This window comes from Diplodia corticola, assembly GCF_001883845.1.
Source record: "Diplodia corticola strain CBS 112549 chromosome Unknown scaffold7, whole genome shotgun sequence".
Lineage (NCBI taxonomy): Eukaryota > Fungi > Ascomycota > Dothideomycetes > Botryosphaeriales > Botryosphaeriaceae > Diplodia > Diplodia corticola.
This window is the reverse complement of record NW_017971486.1, coordinates 285,446-306,693: the sequence shown is the minus strand read 5'-3', so window position 1 is coordinate 306,693 and position 21,248 is coordinate 285,446. Positions and strand designations below refer to the sequence as shown.

Genomic DNA, 21,248 nt, shown 5'->3' with positions numbered 1-21,248 from the left:
ATATATATAAACGAATAAGGGGTAGCGATCGTAGTAAGAGGTATTAAGAGAGCTAATATCGCGATATTATAATATTAAATACTCTTTAGGCTAATAATAAACGTTATTATTAAGATAACGAGTATATACTTTATTATTATCTATTATATATAATCTTTATTATCCGATAGAATTAAAACTATTCTATTAATAATCGTTGCCTATTCTCTATATAATATAACTAATAAGGGCGCTTTATAGTTGTTTAACACGATTAATTAAAGACGAGTTTTATCGGATAGTATGGAAGCCATAACTATGACGGGGCATTACGAATTCAAACGCGTCACGGTCAACGCTTCGCCGCGTTTTTTTTTTTTTTTTCGATGAGATAGTTGGGCTTGACGCCATTGTGTAGCGACATCTGAGCGAGCGAGCGATGTGGCTGACTGGCTAGCTGGCTGGCTGGCTGGCCCCTCGAGCGAGCAACGCTAGACGACTCACTCGAACACTTTTGACAATGCCCACACCTACCCACCGCCCGCCTCAGCAATCCAACCGCGCTGCGATCACCCGTCCTTTCTTCCCTCCTCCTCCTCCTACCCCATCCTCAAAAGCTGCGAGTTTAGCCCCGCGATTTCCCGCATGGAAGATCTCAAATACATTCCCTCGTCTGCCTTCCACCCCATAGGCCGCAAGTTTGTCACACCATCCAGACAGACCGCCTTACCACCAACGCGTCCCTCCAACGCACCCGTCCGAACAACCACACGTCTCTGACGCACACGAGCGCCGCATCGAGAGACGCGCCAACAAGACGTCCACCATGCACTCCTTCCGGAAGATAAAGGCGGCGCCTTGGAAGAAGCCAGTGAGAGCAATCTCACGGGCGGCGGCGGTGATGACAACGGTGCGGAGGAATACAAGCAGAGGTGCAGGGGGGAGGACGAATACTGCCATCAACACCACTACTCTACCCGGTGAGAAACTTGGTGCTGAGGGAAGAATTGGCCCGTAAATATTAGCTTGCGAAGTAGGACCCACTACACCCACGCCCTCAACACCGGCGCTCACTCCTGTCATCCTTATCGCCGCATCTCTTTGCCACCCCATCCGGTGTTAGGACAAGACATCAAGAGAGAGAAAACGGCCCGCGATGAAGGGACCATCATACCCCCCACTCCAGGCCGGCGTTTGAATCCCGCCGCTTCAACCCCGCCGGCCACACCTACGCCCAGACCCAGGCCCAGGCCCGCGGTGCGCCCCCCTTTTGACGCTCGCCATGCTGAGCCTCTTGCCAAGTTGTTGTCACCGCCGAGGAATTGGCCCGCGAACATGGGACAGTCATACTCACTGCTTCTGCCCGCCACCCCAACCCCGCCGTCTGCGCCCGCGCCCGCGCCCGCGCTCGCTCCGGCTCCCGCTCCCGCTACCGATCCCGCTCCCACTCCCAGGCCCAAGCCTAGGCCCAGGCCCGCGGTGTGCGTCTCTTTTGCCGCTGATCGTGTCGACCCTCTTGCGAAGTCGTTGTTGCCGCCGAGGAATCGACCCGCGAATATGGGACAGTCATATTGAGTCATATCTACCGTTCCAACTTCACTTCATCCTTACAACAACGTCACCACTTCAGCCGATGCAAAATTTGTGTCGAGAAAGGAAATTGCCTGTGAAGATGGGGTTGTCATACCCACTGCCTCCGAAAGATGGTTGCTTCAAGATGTGCAATATGAAACAATGAACAGTCAAATCAAAGACGAATCGTTGTCGATGCTTTCCCTGAATTCCCAGCATTCTTATAACTATCCAGCTTCATACCATGTGCGCGGCTACTTGGCCTTGAGAGTCTATGCTTGGTATTAGGTGGCATTGGGACCCATTGACAGTCTATGAGACTAGTAGTCCATCTCTTGACAGCTTTGGCTCGGTGATTCGACACCGCCGCCTACACCCATCATTCTCATCGAGGCATCTCTACAACATCGCTTTATCCGGCGCGAGACAGGGTGTCGAGAAGGGGATGGCGCGCAAAGATGGGGCTGTCGTGCCCACTGCTTCTGTCTGCCGCTCCAACCCCGCCGCATTTCTACTCGACGGGACTGATGGATCCTTGCGATGAATTCTCCGCCCGAGCCGATGACGACGGCGATGGTGGATGTGCAGGGATGAGGCGCTGGAGACTGCTCTGGTTTGCTGTAAGTCTACGGTCTGGGCGGACTTTGCTGAATTGAAGCGGTGGTGGGTAGGTAAAGCCTTGAGGTAAAGTAGGGCCTTCTGGGTCGGGTTGGCATTGGCACATGCGGGAGTGTCAGATGCATCGATGGCGACCCTGCGTATAATGCCATCACCCACCAAGAGAAAATGGTTGGGGAGTTGCCATGATCCGCCACGGATATAGACGACTAATCCCAGTCAAACTCTGGTAACGCTTTTTGTCCTGTGCGTGCGTCGATATTAAAACGAAAGATCACCGTCCTCGTCGAGCTTCATATAAAGAATATACTAGATGCAATGCGTACACGCGGAGAGGTTCGAACATACATACCATCTCGACGAACTTGGGGAGGAAAAAGGAAGCGGCCAAAAGAAAAGAGTACGTAGTACCGTTCACCAACCGCCCACATCGCGGGTATTAGCGCGTGTACTACGTACCCGGCTCATTCAGGTAACATTGACTCCATGTATACTTGTTACAATGAAAAGATTGCCTTCTTTAAGGCGCGAACGTTACGGATACCTTATCTTGAATCTATATCAATGTACGGAGTAAGGCTTTTTGTTGCGGGTCAAGCCTCCGGCGCAGCAACAAGAGCGGGGAGGCAGCCTGCGCGTGGAAGTGCCGCACCCGCTTAAGGAAAACGTCAGTCTCGAGCATCGCCCACGTAAACTACCAAGACCGCAATCCGCGTCACGCCGCCAGTCGGTAATCGAGATGGATCACCGACGATTCCCAGCGATCCAAGCGATCAAATCATAGTATACATGCCACACTCGCTCACAGTAGATGCATCCTCCATACTACTACTCAGTTCTAATCATTGATTCCTACCTACCTTGTCTACCTTCCCTGCCTGGCTACGGCTGCCATCTGCACGCCGTGTCCAGTGTCGTCCTGACAGCGGTAGCGATCCTCATGCACCGACTAGCGCTGGTCACCCACCAATGGGGTGTGGTAGGCAAACGCCGATGTGGTGCGACGTTACCTGTCCCGCGTCGGCCAAATCTCGGCTTTTCGTCCGGCGTCCCCTTTGCTCCCAGTACTTATTCCCAACTCCCAACACAATTCTTCGTGAAGAAGAACACGGTCTTGTGACCTTGTGGAGCTCCATGTGTCTTGCCGTTTGCGCGGCCAGCCGCAGCCTCTGGCCCATGTGTGCTGTTGCGGGGACCGGAGCATGCCTGCACGGCGCGTCGCGAGCTTTTTGGCCACCCGGGTCTATCCCTTTGTGTTCCAACTTCCAAGTTCTCAAGCCATCTCTCATGTCCGTCCTGCTATTCCGAATTCGGGGTGGAATTAGGTAGACTCGCGTCTCTAGCAACGAAGCGTGTAATCTCGCCAATCCAATCGCGCGATTCTACCACGGACAAAAGCCAGACTCCGGAGGTGGTATGCCCTGGAACACGAAGGGACGGCACACCTGCCATGTGTTTTGCTCTCTCGTAAGAGGCCAAGTGCGTGTTGAGCGCTGGGGTGGCTGGCAGTGCCAAGATTCTCGCGAACGACATGTCGATCCTCAACACCACGCCGCCAGCGCCTCGCGCCCTGCTTACTTCGTGCGCGCAGACAAAGCCCCCGGCACGACACCCGGCATTCATTCGACACATATGGAACCGTGGCTCACCGCAAGCACCCAATGACATTATAACAATATAAACTATTATCCCCGCGTAATGCTCGTGTTCATATCCAACCGGTCTACATCCACCCTATCAAAAAAACAAATCGTAGTACTAGATCTCCCAAACTTTCTTACCTGTGCGTTCGTTTCTCGCTCCGAGGAGCAGCCGACGCACCGCATGCGATTGGACTATACCTAAAAGAAAAGGTCTGTCTACTTCGCCTTTTAACCACGAACACACAAGCAGCAGACGTAAAGAAAAGCAAAAAAATTAAGTTGTGGGGCTCAGCCGGGGATCGAACCCGGGACCTCGCGCATATCAAGCTTGTAAGACCTCTAATGAGGACTGGGAATTACCCGAAGCACGAATCATACCACTAGACCACTGAGCCGTTGAAAGCGGAGTCCAGAAGTGTATCTGGAGTGGCTTGTTTGATGGTGAAGGTTGTGGCGCGCTAGGGTTATCACTTGCAAATTTTTCGCGATCCGCCGGGAAAACCACACCAAAATCGCACGAAAATGAAACCGCCAGCTGCGAAGACCATGGCCTTGTCCATTCTTACCCAAATCTACTCCAAAAAAAAGTTATATATGTCAGTGATGCCCGTATGGAGATTTGAACTGGACGTATTTTCTGAAGCAAGCTCGTCTTGATTTTCGCCCTTGAAAATTTCCCATCGCCTGTAAACGCTGCGAAAGAATATGGGGAACTCGAATAGAGATATGCTCTTGGTGCTGTGCATGATTGGTGAAGGATTTTGGTGATCGGCGCGGGGCCCAACAGATCTGGCCACTTGATGGATTCTACAGTATCTCAGGGAGGCAGATGCATGTAGGCTCGATTGCTTTAATCTCGCTGTGTGGTGGACTGGCCCCACGAGTGTCGGTGGCACAAGTAGGTTGCAAAAAAAAAAAAAAAAATCCAAAACCCCCCCCATTAACCTACATCTGTCGCACGTGGGTAACAGAATTATACACTGCATGCATTTACTTGCATCTATATCCAGACATCTGCTTCAAACATTCACAAGGCAAGGTGTTACGACACGGCACAAGCGGCTGGAATGGAGATAGTGCTTTAGTACTTGTGATTCTATCTGACCATCGCGCCCACGTCAACGCTCCAACTGCCCCGAAATGATGCTATGTATTTGGTCCCAGCGCTTTTCTAGTGTACTTCTCCTATCGGAAGGGGGAAGGGTTTGAATTTCCTCATCCATGCTGTCGATTTCGCGCTCGTATTGCTTCAGAATCTGGACGAGGCGCTCGTTGACGCTCTCCCGTTCACGCTCGCCATCGTCAAAGCCGTCTGCGAAGCGGCGCCACGTGTTTCCAGGCAGCACCAGTGCTCGCAAAGCAACTTGTGTGCGATGACAAATTTGGAACGAGTCCACGGTGAAGTCCCTGGAGCTTCTCAATAACGGATTCGGGAACGGGATTGGCAGAGCAAGACCTTACCCTAGGAATCCAAGCGCATCCAGCGCATCTTTCTTCTCCTGGTAAAGCTTGGGGAGAATCACGTCGTCAAGCTTGGTCTCGTCCCATTTGTTGGACTCCAAAATGAATCCATCTATAGCCCATCAGCGAACCTATACTTCCGACCAATTGCGGATCGAAGGGCGCTCACACTCAACCAGGAGAAAGTCGTTGCTATGCCGACCGTACGAAAGGAAGACTTCGTCGCCGGGATCTTCCCCAGAGATTAGTTCATCTTGTTCCACATAGGGGGTCCGGGCTGGCAAAAGTGCTCACTATATTCGCGATTGCAGGTAATGGTGAATCCCCTCATATCATGGTCCACCGTGCACTCCAATCTCTTAGCAACACGGCGGTAAAGGGGTCGCGCGTTCACTCACTCCTTCGTCGGCGTGGTTGAAATATTCCATGAACGGACACAGCGCCATGCAGTCATCCGGGGCGAGCTTACGTCTTTTGACCTGCTGCTTGCCCGTGCGAGTGGTTGTCGGATAGTCCCAGTAGAAGGTTCTCGTATTCACAATCAACCAATAGTAGGTGAACAGATCGCGGCAGTCCCTGCTTGGTAGGTACGGCTGGAGGGCGCGCCAGTCCTTCTCGAACTTGTCCTGCTGCTTCTCCAAGAGACCTGGTCAAGGTGAGCATTAACACGACATGTGAGGAATGCCGGTAGTAGTAAGGGTTACGTAGCTCATGAAGAATCAATACAGAGGCATAGACCTACTCTTCGCATGGGCCGGGAGCAGCTCCTTTTCACGTTCCTCCCAGTTCATCGGCATGATTGACTCGAATTCTTCCTTCTTTGGCCACACCGGCTGCCAGATTCGATGCGGAGCATCGGCCTTGCCATCCATCAGGGTCAGATAAGCCGCCAGACGGGCATGGACGGTTGTTTCCTTGGGCAGCTCAACATCTTGGACGTGCTTTGACTCGGTCGTCAACAGCGCTTTGGCCGGGACGGCGACCAGCAAGTCCCCCTGTTTCAGTGGCTTGGTCGCGAGGACGCCCAGACCTCTCCCGGGCAATCGGGCGGGCGTCACACCGTCGATGGTGACTCCAAGCTGATCTCTTGCCCACGTCAGGAACCGCTCGTGTTCCGGCTCCGGCTCCGGGATTACTGCCATTGCGACAGGGAGGTGCTGCTGAGTGGGTGGTGTTGAGGACGGCGGTGCTACTGAGTCGAAGCCGGCATCGACGTGGGCTTCTGCTGATCCATCCTCTGCCAGCCGCGAAGATGAGGAATGTGAATGCAGCGTGAAAGCCAAGGGATGCAGAGCGGCCGGCGCACGCTGCCGCAGCGCCGCCACAACGGCCACCAATTTTCTTTTTTTTTTCCTGCGCCCTACGAAGGCTCCGGTCCCTATCGATAAAGCTCGCGCCAGATCGAGCCACCATCGTCAGACAGCTCTGTCCGCCTGAGCGCTGCTCTCTCTCTCTCTCTCTCTCCCTCCTCCCGACAATGCGACAATGGCAGCAACACTGAAGCGCCCGCTCTCCGCGGCAATCCGAGCCTCTCCCTGCGCTCCGCTCCCGCGCGCACTGCCGCTCTGCGCTCATGCCCGCTTCTCCGTGCTCAACCGCCCTGCCCCCAACTACCCCGGCCATGTGCCGCTGACGACAATCGAGCGCGGCGCCCTGGCCGTCGGCTCCGCCGTGTGGTCGCTCGTCGACCCCCGCCGCGGCGACCTCATCGCCGCCCTGGGCGAAGCCACCGCCCAGCCCTACTTCATCTACCGCCTGCGCGACGCCATGCTGCGCGACCCGACGGGCCGGCGCATCCTGCGGGACCGCCCGCGCCTCACCTCCAAGACGCTGAACGTCGAGTGGCTCCGCACGCTGCCCGAAAACACCGTTGGCCGCACCTACGTCGGCTGGCTGGACCGCGAGGGCGTCAGCCCCGACACCCGCGCCCAGGTGCGCTACATTGACGACGAGGAGTGCGCCTACGTCATGCAGCGCTACCGCGAGTGCCACGACTTCTACCACGCCCTCTGCGGCCTGCCCGTCTTCAGGGAGGGCGAGGTTGCCCTCAAGGCGTTTGAGTTTGCGAACACGCTTTTGCCAATGACTGGCTTGAGCATCACGGCGGCTCTCACTCTGAAACAGAAGGAACGGACGAGGTTTTGGAATATCTACGGGCCGTGGGCGGTCGAGAACGGGCTGAAGGCCAAGGAGGTCATCAATGTCTACTGGGAGGAGTGTCTCGAGAAGGACGTAGACGAGCTGAGGACTGAATTGGGAATTGAAAAGCCACCGGACCTGAGGGAGATCAGACAGCAAGAAAAGGCAAGGAGAAAGGCGGAGAAGGCTGCCGGCGAAGCAGCTCGTCAGGCCGTCGTTTGAGATTGATTTTAGGCAAGCATGCACCGTGTCTCGGGGAGATTTATATTATATCATGGCATTGAGCATGGCAGGAGGGTGCGAGACCACCCTGCAAGACCCCATTCGAAGCCTTTTATGTCGGAAGACGACGCGCAATAACGTAGGTTCAACCATGTATGATGAAGGCTGATGCCATGTTCGCTGTTGCCTGAAACAGTCGTCCGGGAGCAAACGTACGTCAATCAATCGTGAAGATGAAGATCAATCTCGCTTCCTGCTACGAATCGCTCACCGGTTTGTGATGTCAGGAAACAACGAAGCAAAAGATCAAACGCTCTTCATTCCGGAGGTTTCGGAAGGGCAAAGATGACCACGAACCACCAGCGCAATTATTATCCCACAGCCACAGTTTGAGTCCGACCACAACGCCGTACCGATGCAATATGGGTATTCCTCAGATTTTGTCCGCGTGCAGATGCCTTACAAATCCAGCAAGTCGTCGTCGTCGTCGTCCCACCCCCCGCGCCTCTGGACGACGATTTTCTCCTTTTGCTTCTCCTCCTGCTCGGACACGGCGCCCAGGATGTCCTTCAGCTGCTCCTCAGTAACTTTTTGGCGCAGCTGGCCAGACCGGGCTAGCATAATGAGGCGGTTCTCGACGTCCACCGCACGCGACTCCTTGACCATGCGGATGCGGCCCAGACGGTCGGCGGCCTCGGGGAGGAGGATCTGGGAGAGGATGGACTGGCGAGCCTCAGCCTCGCGGGCACTGGGGTGGTGGTTAGGTCAGGGTCGAGACGCGTCTTGGGTAGCGGAGGGGCCAGGGGGCGGCGGGCGGAGCGTACCGTTGCGAGTCTTCCTGCGAGCCTTCTCCGCCACTGCCGGCTTGGGCGCCGGCGTTCTGCTGGCGGAGCTGGGCCAGGCGGGCCTTGCGAATCTGCGGGCGGTCAGCGCGCGGACTTCACGGCGGGCGGGCGCGGGCGGGCGCGCGGTGGGCCGGGGCGGCACCTCTTCGAGATCTGCGTCAGACATTGCAATCTGCGGGCTGGGCTGGTTGGTGTTGGCGGGGCTCGAGGTTGCGTTATGGTGCACACGCAGGACGGAGGCGAGGGTGCAGCGGCGGCGGCGGGGGCCAGCCGCTAGGTGCTCCTACGGCGGGCCACGCGAGCAAATGGCACAACCGCGCGTGCCCTTCCAAGCTGTGCCCTGACGGCTCGGGCTGCGCGTCGCGCGCTGGCTGGCTCAATTGCGCCGCGTCGCCGCACCACGCCACGGGAGCTTCGGCAGCAACGACGGCCCAGGGTGCGGTGGGGTCCGGTGCTTCAGCGCGCACGCGATACCAATCGTTGCGCGGCGGTCCGGGGCGCCCAGGTCTCCTGCCCAGATAGGCATGCGCCAGAGGGCAGAGTCACGAGCAGAGCGCTTGGCCGGGCCGTGACCACGGGAAGCGCCGGCTGCGGCGTTCCGCGTGCAGCAGCTGTGTGGTCGCACGCCGCGCCGCCCCGGGCGAGGGTGAGGGGGCGGGCGCGCCGAGGCACGCCAAAAATAAGAGAGGAGCAGGCGGATGGGCGGCCGGAGCTGGGCTCTGCGGGCTCTGCGGACGCAGGTGCATTCCGTCTCCACGCGTGGGCATGCTGTGCAGGCAAAAGAGCGGGCCCCGCGGTGCAAGGCGCAGCGCTGTTGGGCGGCGCTTGTCGAATACGATTGGCGAGGGCGAGGCCTCCAGCGGCGCTTTGACTCTAAGCGGCCCAAGGAGCCGCCGCAACCAAGCTGCTCGCACGCCGGGATACATCATCGCTCATCTCACGCCTCCCCGTCGACTCGCCCTTCCCGCCCTCCTGCACTCCTCCCTCCGCGCATTCTGCCTGCCGCTCTCCTCGCCCCAGACGCCGTCCCGCCTGCGCGATGCCCATGCCCGAGTAGACCGGCTGCACCCGACCGCCGACGCTCCTATCTCCGCTCTCTGTCACTCCTTTGCCCACGGGCCTCGCGCTTTCCTTGTTCCTGAGCCGATCACCCGTCGTTCAAGCTGGCTGAGTAAGTTGAGCCTCGCCCTGCGTCATCCCGTCCCGGGAGCCTGCAGCCACGGGTCCGCCATTGCACTGCTGACCGGAGGAGACACAGTTCATTTTTCTTTACGGTCGGGGGCTGGGGCCATGGCGGTGGCGGCCTAACACCGTCTTCCCGACTGTCGTCGCAGCGCCGTCCCGTCACGCCGACCAACAAGACGACGCCCGCCATGAAGGCCCTCACCAAGTCCACCTCGACCTCGGCTCTCCCGCGCAATGTCTCGCCCGGCCCCGCGCGCTCCATGCTGGGCCGCCCCGAGTCTGGCATTCTCAACACTATTCCCGACCCGCGCACCCCGAGTCCGAACAACCGACCGGGCTCGAGCTCAGAACGCCCCGAGACGCCGCGCCATCCGGATCTCAACGACGAGGTCGCGACCCTGAGCACCAAGCTGATCAACGCCATCAACCACCAGACGAACCTGGACGACAACCTCCAGCAGGCTCGCGGAGAGCTGGACATGGCACGCCGGCGAATTGAGCAATTGGAGAACAATGCAAGAGAACACGAGCGCGTGATGCTGCGGATGGTGAAGAAGGAGGACTACGACCACCTGGAGATGACTTTGCGGAAACAGTTGCTGGACGAGAAGAAGGCTCGGTTTGCCGCTGATCAAGAGAAGAAGAGGATTGAGAATGAACTCGAGGCCCTTACTACCGCACTCTTCCAGGAGGCCAACACGGTATGTCGTGCACCGGCTACGGCACCGCTTATCATTGTACTGACGTTTTGCAGATGGTCGCAGCAGCAAGAAAAGAAACGGAAGCCTCTGAGCGAAGAGTCGAGCAATACAAGACTCAGCTGAAAGATGCGGAGCTTCTTCTTGCTTCACATCAAGAACAGCTTCGGGACCTCAAGGACGTCATGGCGGCCATGACCGCGGAAAACGACGATAAAGAGACGACCGCCACGTCGAACACGCACAACTCCACAGCACCGTCAACACCAGCCGCCGTCCCCGCCGATCGATCAAGCCGTGCTTCTGACAGAGCAAGCCTTACCCCGAACACACCGCATGATGAAGACGTTGAGCCTGCTCACCCGTTGCATTTTACTCACCTTATCAGCCCTGTTTTGCGTATCGACGTCGAAGCATACAACGATTTCCAGGATTTGTTGAAGACCGCCAAGACACATTGTTCAGCGCCAAATTCGCGCGTCACCAGTGGAAACTACGGCGGACTGAACGTTATGGGTCTCGGATCGATCGCAAACATTTCGACTGCCAGTCTTAGCCTACAGCCCACAAACAGCTCCGAAGCTTCACTGCCGAAATCGGTCAATTCGGTCAACAAAGAAACCGGTGTCATCCTTCCTGCCCTCAAGGAGATCAAATTCTACAAGCGGGCCCTAACGGAGGACATCGAACCCACTCTTCGCTTGGACATCGCCCCTGGTCTTTCTTGGCTGGCTCGCCGGACCGTTCTCAACAGCATGACCGCCGGATCGTTGACCATTGAACCGCAACCTCCGTACGCCAGATACCGCGGCCCTGTCTTTGCATGCAGTCTTTGTGGTGAAAACCGCGTGTCAAAGGTCATGAACAAGGACGGAACCGATCCTTATGCACGGAAGCATAGATTCAGAACCTCTGACGAAAAAGACGCCCAAAGGTACCCGCTGTGCGACTTTTGTCTCAATCGCGTTCGGAGCTGCTGTGACTACATCAGCTTTCTGCGTCTGTGTCGGGATGGGCACTGGCGCGCCGAGAACGGAGATGAAGAGAAATCGGCGTGGGAAGAGAGTGTCCGACTTCGCGAGCGCATGTTCTGGGCTCGTATCGGAGGCGGAGTAATACCCGCTTACATCCACTCGAACAACAGCCCGAGAGGTGCGATGTCAGAGAAACGACGCAGCGCGGCGGCCGACCCAAGGAAAAGCGTTGAAAGCGACCTGAAACTCAACCAAGATGAGAAGGGCACAGTTGGCTCCATCACGGACACGGAGAACAACACGATTCAGGAAGCAGAGGGAGAAGAGCAAGAGAGCCTGGATTCTGTGGAGCAGCAGAAGAGCATCGACACCGGGAGGACGGTGGTGACGATAACGGACGGCGAAGCTCATCTGGAGCAGAAGCAAGACTCTGCTGTTGGCCTCGATTCAGAAGACGAGCGCAGAATTGAGGCAGAAGCTACGAAGCAACTACACAGCGAAATGCGGAAGTCACTCGAGGAGCATGAGGAGCACAAGAGCGAGACGGAAGCTGACAAGGACGCTGATGAGAAGCGCGCGGAACCCGAGACGCAACCAGCCGAAGCCCCGGAGCCCGAGTCGGAGAAGACGGCAACACCAGAAGTGAAGGCCGACGACGATGACGAAAAGAGAGTGGTTGCCGCCGAGGAACCCAGCCCGCGGGCTTCGCTGATGCCAGGCAGCTTTGAGTGAGAGAAGATATTTCTTCTTTTGTCTTCCGCACGCGAACCACCCTCTTGGCTGACAGCAACTTCCCACCAACACTAGTCTCATGGCACGCTCGGCCGCTTTCCTTGCCATGGGGATGTTTTAGAGCGTTTTTGACGATTGCTGCGCGTTTTCGTGTGTCGTTGCTCTCCCTCGCGACCCCTGCGTGTGCTGCGTGTGCTGCATTTGCTGCTCAGTTCACTCGCGCTCTCGATTCGTCATACCCAAACGCAACACGAACCGACGAATAGACCAAAAGTCTTTACGAACGCATCTTTTTACTTCTTCTGCATGCCCGGTCCCTTTGCACGGGATCTCCTTTACTTCTTTGGCCATCAGTACCCACCATACGGACCTTGTAATGCGCGCATACGATACATACCTGCATCTTCAATTCGGACCGGGCTTTGAATCTCCATTGGCGCACTGGCATGGTTCCTGCCCACAAGCTGCTCTGCAGGAGCCTCCTGGAGACAGTCACTTCGTCTTTTTCTCTTCGCGCAGACATTTTCATCACGAGTAGGCAAATTTAATGCATGCGAGTAATGCGGGCAAGCGTCTCTTTTCTCTTTTTTCCTTGTCATCGAGACGTACCCGCATTGCTTGTCGAGAATTCTTTATCATGACGGAGGGAAGGGCATCTCAGACGTCACATATGTCATGGTCGGGAATGGGAATGGGAAGTCCTTGCAGAGAGAGAAGCAGGACGGCTGGTTTTTCATTTTTTTCACGCCTTGATGCATCGGGAGAATGAAAGGGATAATAAGGTATATGGCAAAGCGTCCGCGAATAGACGGCTGCTTCGAAGACCGTGGTACGGATTCGCTCTTATCGGATTGGGCCTCCTGTAGGCCCCCCCTTGTGTTTCGCCTCGTTTTCTGGTTTCAGCGGCTTTTGGCTTCGGACGTTTTGCATAGACTCAACTGTTTTTTGGATGCACTTTTCTGGTGCCAAAAAGAAGGACGAGAAAAGTCGAGCGAGTAAAGGAGAAGTCTCGTTTTTCTCTCTTATGTTTCTTTTTTCTTTCGGGGCATAACGCACACATGTACGATAACGAATGTCTGGTAGGGAAGGGACCGGGTCCTACCGAAATATTAATGGCTTGGTTTTGGACTTCTGTTTTCTTGTGTGTGCCATCTTCCACTTGTGCTTGTGAACGAGAGCCATGATGGATCCCGGCGCCCAAGCAGCTTGGTTGCGGATACAGGAGGCGACATGTGGGCAGTTGAAGCGTCCATCTCGACCTAGATGTCTAGCATAGTCGTGAATGGATGTTCGCATAGGAATTGTAAGAACCTTGACCTTGTTTGCAACATCGTGCGAATCGACCCTCCTACTGCCAACTTGAATCGTGCTTCTTTTGTTCACTCGAGGTATATCTTGAAGGCGCATCACAATTCACTCGATCGTGGCCTCTTTTTTTTTTTTTTTGCATGGATGATCCGAACGGATCACCCATTTGTTTTTTTTGTTGATGATTTTTAGTAGATCTGTAAACATAACGCACCCCCTCCTCCCATCCTCAGCGATTCTCTCAAAAAGTCCGAATCCCTGCATTGTCTGCACTGGAGGAAGGGCTGGAAAAAAAAAATCAAAAGCGCGCTATTGTACAGTCGAGGGCGACAGAGATGTTAAACCACGCTTGAGGGTTTCTCCTTGAACTCTTTCCACCTCCGCCCCCCTCCACCTCCTTTTCCTCCCCTCTTCCCCATCCATCGCCCCTTGTGCCGGCTGAAATGAATTTCGTTTGGCTGATCGTTTCAGTACGCGTCAGAGTTGGATGGCGTCAGAGGCCGATTTCCGATGCGAATCCCCTTTCCGGTATTTACATGACCACGCAGCTGAAAGGGCTGGGCCTGGAGAGCGGTGCGATGAGTTTACCCATTTTGGTTTGGTTGAAGCGAGTGTGTAAGCTGTAGATGTAGCTAAAAGAGTGTGTGTTCCGAATGGTGAAGAGAGAATCGGGAACGAGGGCACCGCTGCTGTTTATATGGCTAGGGGAGCTGACGTTATTGAGGCATGAATCTGGCGATGAGTCCACGTGGTGGCAACCGAGGCCCATTCACGTAAACGGTTAAGATTGAGCACTCAATGGAGAGTGTTTGTTTGATAAACATGTGGCGTTGTCTATTGAGGTATGTTTCGGGATGCTGGGCGCGTATTCAAGTTGCTTCTTTTGTCCCCGCAAAGGAGCAATTATACAAAACGACAATAACCACGTCCAAAAATTTGGTTACAAAGAACTTTAAAGACCACCTTTGGACTCGGTCGACTTCCTCTTCCCGCCGCCTTCGCCAATCGAATACCCAATGGCGTCGTCCTTTCCAAGGATGGTGATGTCCTCCTCAATCTCCCGATGCACGACGTTCTGCTTGCCATTTACCAGGCACGCGAGCATATAGTTCATCACGCATCGAACGCCCACCTCTTCGCCTCGCTTGACAATGTAGCCGTTGATATAGTCGACCTCGGTGTGCAATCCGCGGCGGGTGTCGGCCAACATACTGCTTATGTTTTCACGTGTCTTGTCGGCGACGGCCATGGCCATGGTCTCCAGGCGTGAAGTCGCGAAGCGCGAGTCCAAATTAGGCATTCCCTGGAGCTCTGGCAGGGACCGGATGACCAGGCTGATCTCAGAGAGCAGGAGGCGCATGACACGAGTGAAGTGGAAATTGTGGAGCAGCGCTCCGTTGCGGACATCGATCAGAGCTGTTATCGGATTGATCAGGCAGTTAACGGCCAGCTTCTCCAGCTGGGCGCATAGTAAATCTGTGGGAGACAGACCGACGGCGCAAAGTGCAGGGCTGCGGGTAAGCGTGCGGAGCAAGTAGCGCGATGACAATGCCCATATGCTGTGCTCTAGGCCGCCGAGCTCATGTCCAGGGTCATCACTGGGAGGGGCACCAGAGTTTTGGGCAAGGGGGCCTCTCGGCAGTAGACCCAGTTGTATTGTGCCCATGCCAGCATGGGTAGCAGTGAAAGGAGACGATGAATGCACGCCGTGGCTGATGATACCTTGCATGTAATTGGGACGGGTGGACTCGTCAGGAAACAGGTCCCTGTTCACCTCGTCAATGACGCCCATGCCGTTTTGCAGGAAGCAGATGGTGGACGACGTGGACAGGCGGTGCTTGACGGCGGAGATGGCGGACACGGTTGTAGTGGCCTTGGTGGTGACGATTAGATTATCAATTGGTTCCATCGAGTCTGCGCCCCCGCCGCGGGGAGCAGTGGTGCCATCTGGCGTAACGTTCGGCACGTCCGAGATGAATGTACGCATGGGATCGTCCATGTAGTCAATCTCCTTGCCGTGCTCGCGGCGGTTGGGCATGGCGAGTTCAACATCAAAGCCTCCCATTGCCTCAGGCACGCCGGCAGTAACGAGCTGGATGCGTTCGCCGGCTTCGCGCCAGGCGTCTATCATCGAGGGCTTGTGGAACAGAAGTGTAATAGGAGGTGGATCCATAAGAGCGCCGAGGGAATGGGCGATTAGCTTGCCAACGCTGCCAGTACCGATGATGTAGACGCGCCGCGGGACGCCCAGCGCAGCATCGATTTTGGGCTGGAACTGTGTCTCCAGCTGGGAGGCGGGCCTCGTATGGCCGAAATGTCGAGGGTGCGGGAACATGGCGATGGCCAGAGGGCGGCGGGTACGGAGGAAAGGAGATGAGCAGCATGTTGAGAAGCGGGAGTTGGACGAGGGGAAGGCCACCCGGCCGGCAGCATTGCTACCTGCGGGGCATGCTGTGGCGCGGCATGGTAATCTTGGCCGCAGCCGCGGGAGCGGGTACGCGCGATGGAAGCGAGACAGGTTGAAGGCCGTGATGGTCTCGGCAGGGTGTCGAGAAGTCTCAATGGATGGCCAGACGAGCGGGTAAGCGACGGGCAGGGCGGGTGCGAGATGGTGTTGGAGCTTAACTCCGATCAGTTCCTAGAAAATCGCCCGCCGTACGCCGCCTCGCTCACCGCCCTGGCCTGGTCCGGTCGCAGCTTTTTCCCGGCCCCGGCGCAGTTGCATCCAAGCCAAGGTCAAACGCCCAACTCCGGCTCTCTGCGCCAACACCCCTCGCCATGGACACTCCCAGTCTGCTCCCGCAGGTCGACGCCTTGGCCGACAATATCGACGACCTGGAGGATGCCCTGGGTCCGCTGCTCCAGTCCGCCCTTTCCACCCACGCAAGCAAGCTGCCGCTGCTGGACAAAGCGAAGCTGTACACCCTTGTCACCTACGCCATAGAATCCATGCTTTTCTGTACGCTTTCGCTCGCATTCGGCCAGCTTTCCATCCGCTGACAGCAGGTTGACAGCATACCTCAGCCTGAACGGCGTCAAGGCCAAGGAGCACGCCGTCTTCACCGAGCTCACCCGCGTGCGTCAATACTTCCAGAAGATCAAGCAGGTCGAGGACGCTCCCATCAAGCCCAACCAGTCCCTCGACAAGGCCGCCGCCAACCGCTTCATCAAGGCCGGCCTCGCCGGCAACGACCAGTACGACAAGGAACGTGCCCTGCGCCAGGCCAAGGAACGCGCCATTGCCCAGCTCAAGCTCGAGCAACTGTCCAGCAAGAAACGCAAGGCTGACGACGCCGCTGAGGACAATGAGGCGTCATCCGAATCCTCCAGCTCCGAGTCGGACGAGGACGAGGAGGAGGAGCAGGAGCCCGAGGAGCCGCAACCCCGGAAGAGCAAGCGCGCCAAGGCGACCGACATGTGGGAAGCCGGAGCATCTGAGGACAAGGGTGGTAAGAAGCAGAAGGGAAAGAAGAATGGCAAGCAAAAGAAGGCCGAAGAAGATCCTGGAGAGCCAGAAGGGGATGCCGGTGAGGATAATGAGACTGGTCGCACGCGGAAACAAAAGTCCGGTCATGTCCCGCTTGGCCACAAGGGCGCGTTCCAGGCGCTACTAAAGGGACCCCTGCCGAAAAGAGACGAATCCCAAGCACCGAAGAAGAAGGGCAAGGGAAAGAGGAAGTCAAGGGGTTGATAGGCCAAGGCCATCACCTTGTTTCTGCATGGCTTTGGCGCATCGGCGTTGCGAGGACTGGGAAAAGTATCGGTATACCAACCCTTCATGAGAGGGTACATTTTGAGGAGTCCCAATCAGGTTTGTTCGTCTTTGACCTCTGCCGATAGAACTCTAATCGTGAATATCGTGCGGTTTCCATGGTACGATCTCATTCCCATGGAACAACATACAGAAATTGGACAACCAAATCCTTTTTTACAGCTGGTACTGTTCCTGGGAACATATGCTTTGAGAGAGCGGAGCAGGACAAAATATTTTAGCCGATCAATATCTAGACGTTGATGTGTTATTTAAAATCCACGTCCAACCATTTCTTTCTCTTATATGGAGAGTACGATGTCTTTATGATCACTTGTAGAAAAAAATGCCGTCTCGCTTGTCACAACCTACTTTGTAACTACTCTAGTTTCAGAGAGTGATCGGAGGGCATTTCACGGCGTAACAATAACTTTCGGGCAGGATAGCAAAAGAAATCAAGGAGAGTGAGGAATATGCTGGTTGCGTGCTCGTTCTGGCTTTTGTAGTCTATCTAGATAAACGTTGGTTCTTTGAATCCCCCATCTACAGTCGCTCATGACGCAAACCTGAGTATTCCTGGTAGTTTCCATTCTGTGGCCGACTGTGGCGGCTTTCAGCTGACTACCAACGTCTATGATGGTGGTCTCATCTTGTCCTCTAACCTCAACGCTCGTTGAGGGTAGCGGATCCGTTTCTGCGGAAGCCGGGGAGAGAATAAGGAGCAGGCTGTTGCTGATATGCTGCGCTGTGGCAGGATTCACGGATGCTCTGGTCTGCCGGCAGGAATATATACTTAGCTGCAGGACCCCGAAAGCCATCAAGATACCAAGAAGGAAGCTGCCAAATGTACGCACGATTTAAACTTGCCGATGAGGGTGATAAGTGTTCGTTGTCGAACGCTACGCGAGAACTGTTGGCAGGCCATGTGTTGATGAGGCAAAATATTCAGGCCAGAAGGCATTGAGCTATCATTTTTTATCACTAAACTACCCATGAAAATAACCCACAGCTCCAGAAAATCCTCTTCCTCTCCCATACCTTCAAGGGCTTGCTGCAATGTCAAGTGTTGAAGAGATGGGAGAAGAAAGCTATCTTTCATGATCGTCCACCACTGTGAGTTCCTCTTGGGATGGTTCCTGATCCGCTATCATAAATCATAAGCCTTGGTGGACGCAAACTGGCTGTGTCGACTCCGTGAGTATCTTCATCCAGCAGGAGTGGAGTTTTTGGGCTTGTCGTCAAGCTTCTCGGTGGCCTCTTGGATGAGTTGCTCAACAGCATGCTTGATATTGTACTGTGCATGCTGAGGTCCAGACCGTTGCGCGGCATGTTGGCCAATCTGTCCGGCCATGTGCTGAGCCGCCTGTTGAGCAGCTCTTCCGATCTCCTTCAAAGCCTCCGCATTGGCCCTGCGGACCATATCCTCCCAATCCGTCTCAAAGGCAATTTGGCTCTTCACGTGGGCCATATAGAGCTCGTTGCTCTTGACCCACGCATCGAACTGCCGCTGCTGTGCTGCATCGGCGGCGTAGATACTGCCGCCGATTGCGCGGAGGAACTCGTGCTGGCGGTTGCAGATGTCGTGTAGTGCAACCGCCATTTCAGTCCTGCTTCCCAATGCTTCACGCATCTTTTCGAACTCCATGTTCTTCTGCAGCAACGCCTTCCGGAGTTCGGAGGAGGGAGGATTATCCAGGCGGCGGGCGGCCGCCATCTTGAGACGGGATATCTCCTCCTTCAGCTGTTCATTCTGATACTGGGCCTCGGCAATAGTGTTGTTGCGCTGTACCACGACCGCATTGAGACGGGTCAGCTCAACTGCACGATTCTCTTCGTGGATGTGTGCTCGATTCAACGGCGTGGCTTGTCCAAGAGGTCGTATGGAAGTGTTATCGCGCAGAGACTTGAGCTCACGAGGGCCGACAGAGAGGCTTCGCTCATCTCCACGGCGCCGCTCCCGCTCGTAGCCCGTCAGTTCGTGGACGGGAGGTGGCGGCAGTGGCGGGAGCAGCTGCTGTTGAAGAAAGCCGTTGCGACCACGGTCACGGACAGAGTCGTGTTGGTTGTTCTGCTCACGAGACCGGCCGTCGTCGCGGCGCCGCTCAGACTGGCTATTAAGCTCTGGTGAGCGGCGGACGAGATCGTGAGACGGACGGTCCCAATCCATGTAAGCGCCGCGTTGGCCGGACCTGCGAGGCGGAGCAGGTGGCAGTGAGACGCGAAGCGGGTCAGCCAAGCGGCGGTGCTGCTGTTGATGAAGCTGCAGGGGCGTCGGCCGCTGCTTGCGTCGAGGGCTTCCTCCGTTTGCATTGCTGCGGGCCATTGTGAGTGTCACGCAGCACGGCGAAGGTTTGGAAGGGTGGAGCGCGGCGGAGGATTAAGCTGTCCAGATATAACGGGTGCGAGGCGCAGCTGCGGCCGGGGCTGCAGCGTCTGGAATAGGCAGTCACTTCGCGCCCTGCGCCTTCCACTTTCGCCACCACGCTTTCGATTACATCAAATCCATGGACGGCAAGCTGCAGTCCATGGCAATGGTTGTCTCACACATTTGTGCCCCAGTAGACGCGCGTTTGCCGCTCGCAATTCAACTCTCGCCCAAGAAGAAGAAAAGGCTCGATTTCCTCTCATAGCATTCAGATCGCAGTAGCTGGCTATCAAGGTACCGTGCTGCCTGGCTCTGAACGGCCAGGTCCCATGAAGAAGCCGATATCCCACATCATGCAACTTCTCTCCTCCACTGCATGCATCGGACCTCCCGCCATTGTGTTCACGCAGAGCATCAGATATCATCCTCGGCCGCCGACTCCCTGCCGCGGTCTGATAGGGCCACCTGCGCCTTCTACAACTCCTCCTTCGCCTCACTGGCCTCCATCTTGCTCTTGATCAGCTCCGCCCGCAGCTCCCGGGCCATCTGCTCTGCCTCACGGCGCTTGCTCTTCTCCACCTCGAGCTGCACTGCCAGGCTCTCAATCGTGACTGGTTTAGTCCAAAGACCCGGCATGACCGTGGTGTTGACATCATTGTTGTTGGCAGCAGGTTCGAGGGCGGTCGGGCTGCGTGGGTGGAAGCGGGACACCAGGTCCGACATGTGGCTGCTGGTCTGGGTGGCGCTATGGTTGCTGTTGCCATTTCTAGTCGTCTGCGTGGCCCGGTGGCTGCTGTGAAAGGTACCGCCGACGCCAGCCTGGGCGATGTGACCAGTGGTTCGGATGTCATTGGCGGCAGTTGCTTTGTTGCAGCAGCAAGTGTCGGCTGTAGAACCCTTGCTGACGGACATCGTGAGGGGTATGAAGCTGTCCATGTTGGTCGAGGCCGGTGTGTCAGGTGAAGTTGAGGTTTTCCGTTTCTTTGCTGGGAAAGCTGTGTCTCAGTGGCTGTTGACGTTTGCGCCGAGTGTTTCTAGAAGAAGGTATTTGTACTTGACAAGGCTACGTGAATGCCTGCCGAAACAATCGGTAGCGAGGACCCTTGTTTTTGATCTCACCCACTTGAAGCGTGGCAATGCGCGGAAACGTGCTATCAAAGTCCTTTACAACTTCAAATACTACTTGTCCACAGTCTTTTACCAGTAGCCACACTGCCGATGTCCGTCATGGCCAACCTGACAACAGGCTGTAGCCAGTTCGGCCGAGCCAATCTTGAAAGAAAATCTCAACCAGTTCAGCACTGGTTTGCTCCGGAGCTCACATGGTCGTTTTGCTGGGGGGTTAAACGGAGGGAAACCCATCGAGTACAGACGTGAAATACTGGCCCGGGAATCCATTGTACGATTAACCTTGTGGATATGCCTCTGGACTAAAGCTTCCGCCAGCGCCGTTGTATTCATATCCTTGGCGAACTGACCTTGCGAGTAGTTAACGACTATGATGGGAATCTTCAGCACTCATGAAATTTCCTGTTTCACCGTCATGCTAGACAAAAAGATGATTCGTCCAATAGGAGCATTTAAAAGAAGACGCCAACAAAGGTTAAGGAAAGCCTAGAGGAGGGAATGCCGTTGAAAGAAGATCCAAGCATCCCGCTATCGAAATCCACCCACTGCTCAATCTACATCTTGAGCATAACAGCGTTAAAGCAGATGCGTTTCAATGTAGACACGGGACGCCAAAAAAAACATTCGA

At 55.7% G+C, this 21,248-nt stretch overlaps 8 protein-coding genes across 8 annotated transcripts; 3 read left to right on the top strand and 5 right to left on the bottom strand.

Moving 5' to 3' along the window:
* Window positions 1-4,930: 4,930 nt before the first annotated feature.
* BKCO1_7000100 (set domain-containing protein) lies at window positions 4,931-6,415 on the bottom strand (the record flags this gene model as incomplete). The annotated part of the gene is made up of 6 exons (XM_020278542.1): window positions 4,931-5,219; window positions 5,274-5,385; window positions 5,443-5,505; window positions 5,568-5,622; window positions 5,672-5,919; window positions 6,016-6,415. The coding sequence occupies 6 exons, from the start codon at window positions 6,413-6,415 to the stop codon at window positions 4,931-4,933; spliced, it is 1,167 nt and encodes a 388-aa protein (XP_020133556.1).
* Window positions 6,416-6,758: 343 nt separating this feature from the next.
* BKCO1_700099 (coenzyme q biosynthesis protein coq4) lies at window positions 6,759-7,634 on the top strand (the record flags this gene model as incomplete). Its single annotated transcript, XM_020278761.1, has 1 exon — window positions 6,759-7,634. The coding sequence occupies one exon, from the start codon at window positions 6,759-6,761 to the stop codon at window positions 7,632-7,634; it is 876 nt and encodes a 291-aa protein (XP_020133546.1).
* A 459-nt stretch (window positions 7,635-8,093) lies between these two features.
* On the bottom strand, window positions 8,094-8,645 carry BKCO1_700098 (dsdna-binding protein pdcd5; the record flags this gene model as incomplete). Its single annotated transcript, XM_020278760.1, has 3 exons — window positions 8,094-8,382; window positions 8,459-8,550; window positions 8,622-8,645. The coding sequence occupies 3 exons, from the start codon at window positions 8,643-8,645 to the stop codon at window positions 8,094-8,096; spliced, it is 405 nt and encodes a 134-aa protein (XP_020133545.1).
* Window positions 8,646-9,852: 1,207 nt separating this feature from the next.
* On the top strand, window positions 9,853-12,068 carry BKCO1_700097 (gdp gtp exchange factor sec2p; the record flags this gene model as incomplete). The annotated part of the gene is made up of 2 exons (XM_020278759.1): window positions 9,853-10,365; window positions 10,419-12,068. 2 exons carry the CDS (start codon window positions 9,853-9,855, stop codon window positions 12,066-12,068), a joined length of 2,163 nt encoding a protein of 720 aa, XP_020133550.1.
* A 2,260-nt stretch (window positions 12,069-14,328) lies between these two features.
* On the bottom strand, window positions 14,329-15,711 carry BKCO1_700096 (2-dehydropantoate 2-reductase; the record flags this gene model as incomplete). Its single annotated transcript, XM_020278758.1, has 1 exon — window positions 14,329-15,711. One exon carries the CDS (start codon window positions 15,709-15,711, stop codon window positions 14,329-14,331), a length of 1,383 nt encoding a protein of 460 aa, XP_020133549.1.
* Window positions 15,712-16,154: 443 nt separating this feature from the next.
* BKCO1_700095 (exosome-associated family protein) lies at window positions 16,155-17,067 on the top strand (the record flags this gene model as incomplete). The annotated part of the gene is made up of 2 exons (XM_020278757.1): window positions 16,155-16,335; window positions 16,391-17,067. 2 exons carry the CDS (start codon window positions 16,155-16,157, stop codon window positions 17,065-17,067), a joined length of 858 nt encoding a protein of 285 aa, XP_020133548.1.
* A 1,264-nt stretch (window positions 17,068-18,331) lies between these two features.
* BKCO1_700094 (viral a-type inclusion protein) lies at window positions 18,332-19,450 on the bottom strand (the record flags this gene model as incomplete). Its single annotated transcript, XM_020278756.1, has 1 exon — window positions 18,332-19,450. One exon carries the CDS (start codon window positions 19,448-19,450, stop codon window positions 18,332-18,334), a length of 1,119 nt encoding a protein of 372 aa, XP_020133547.1.
* Window positions 19,451-19,966: 516 nt separating this feature from the next.
* BKCO1_700093 (uncharacterized protein) lies at window positions 19,967-20,428 on the bottom strand (the record flags this gene model as incomplete). Its single annotated transcript, XM_020278755.1, has 1 exon — window positions 19,967-20,428. The coding sequence occupies one exon, from the start codon at window positions 20,426-20,428 to the stop codon at window positions 19,967-19,969; it is 462 nt and encodes a 153-aa protein (XP_020133554.1).
* Between the last annotated feature and the right edge of the window lie 820 nt (window positions 20,429-21,248).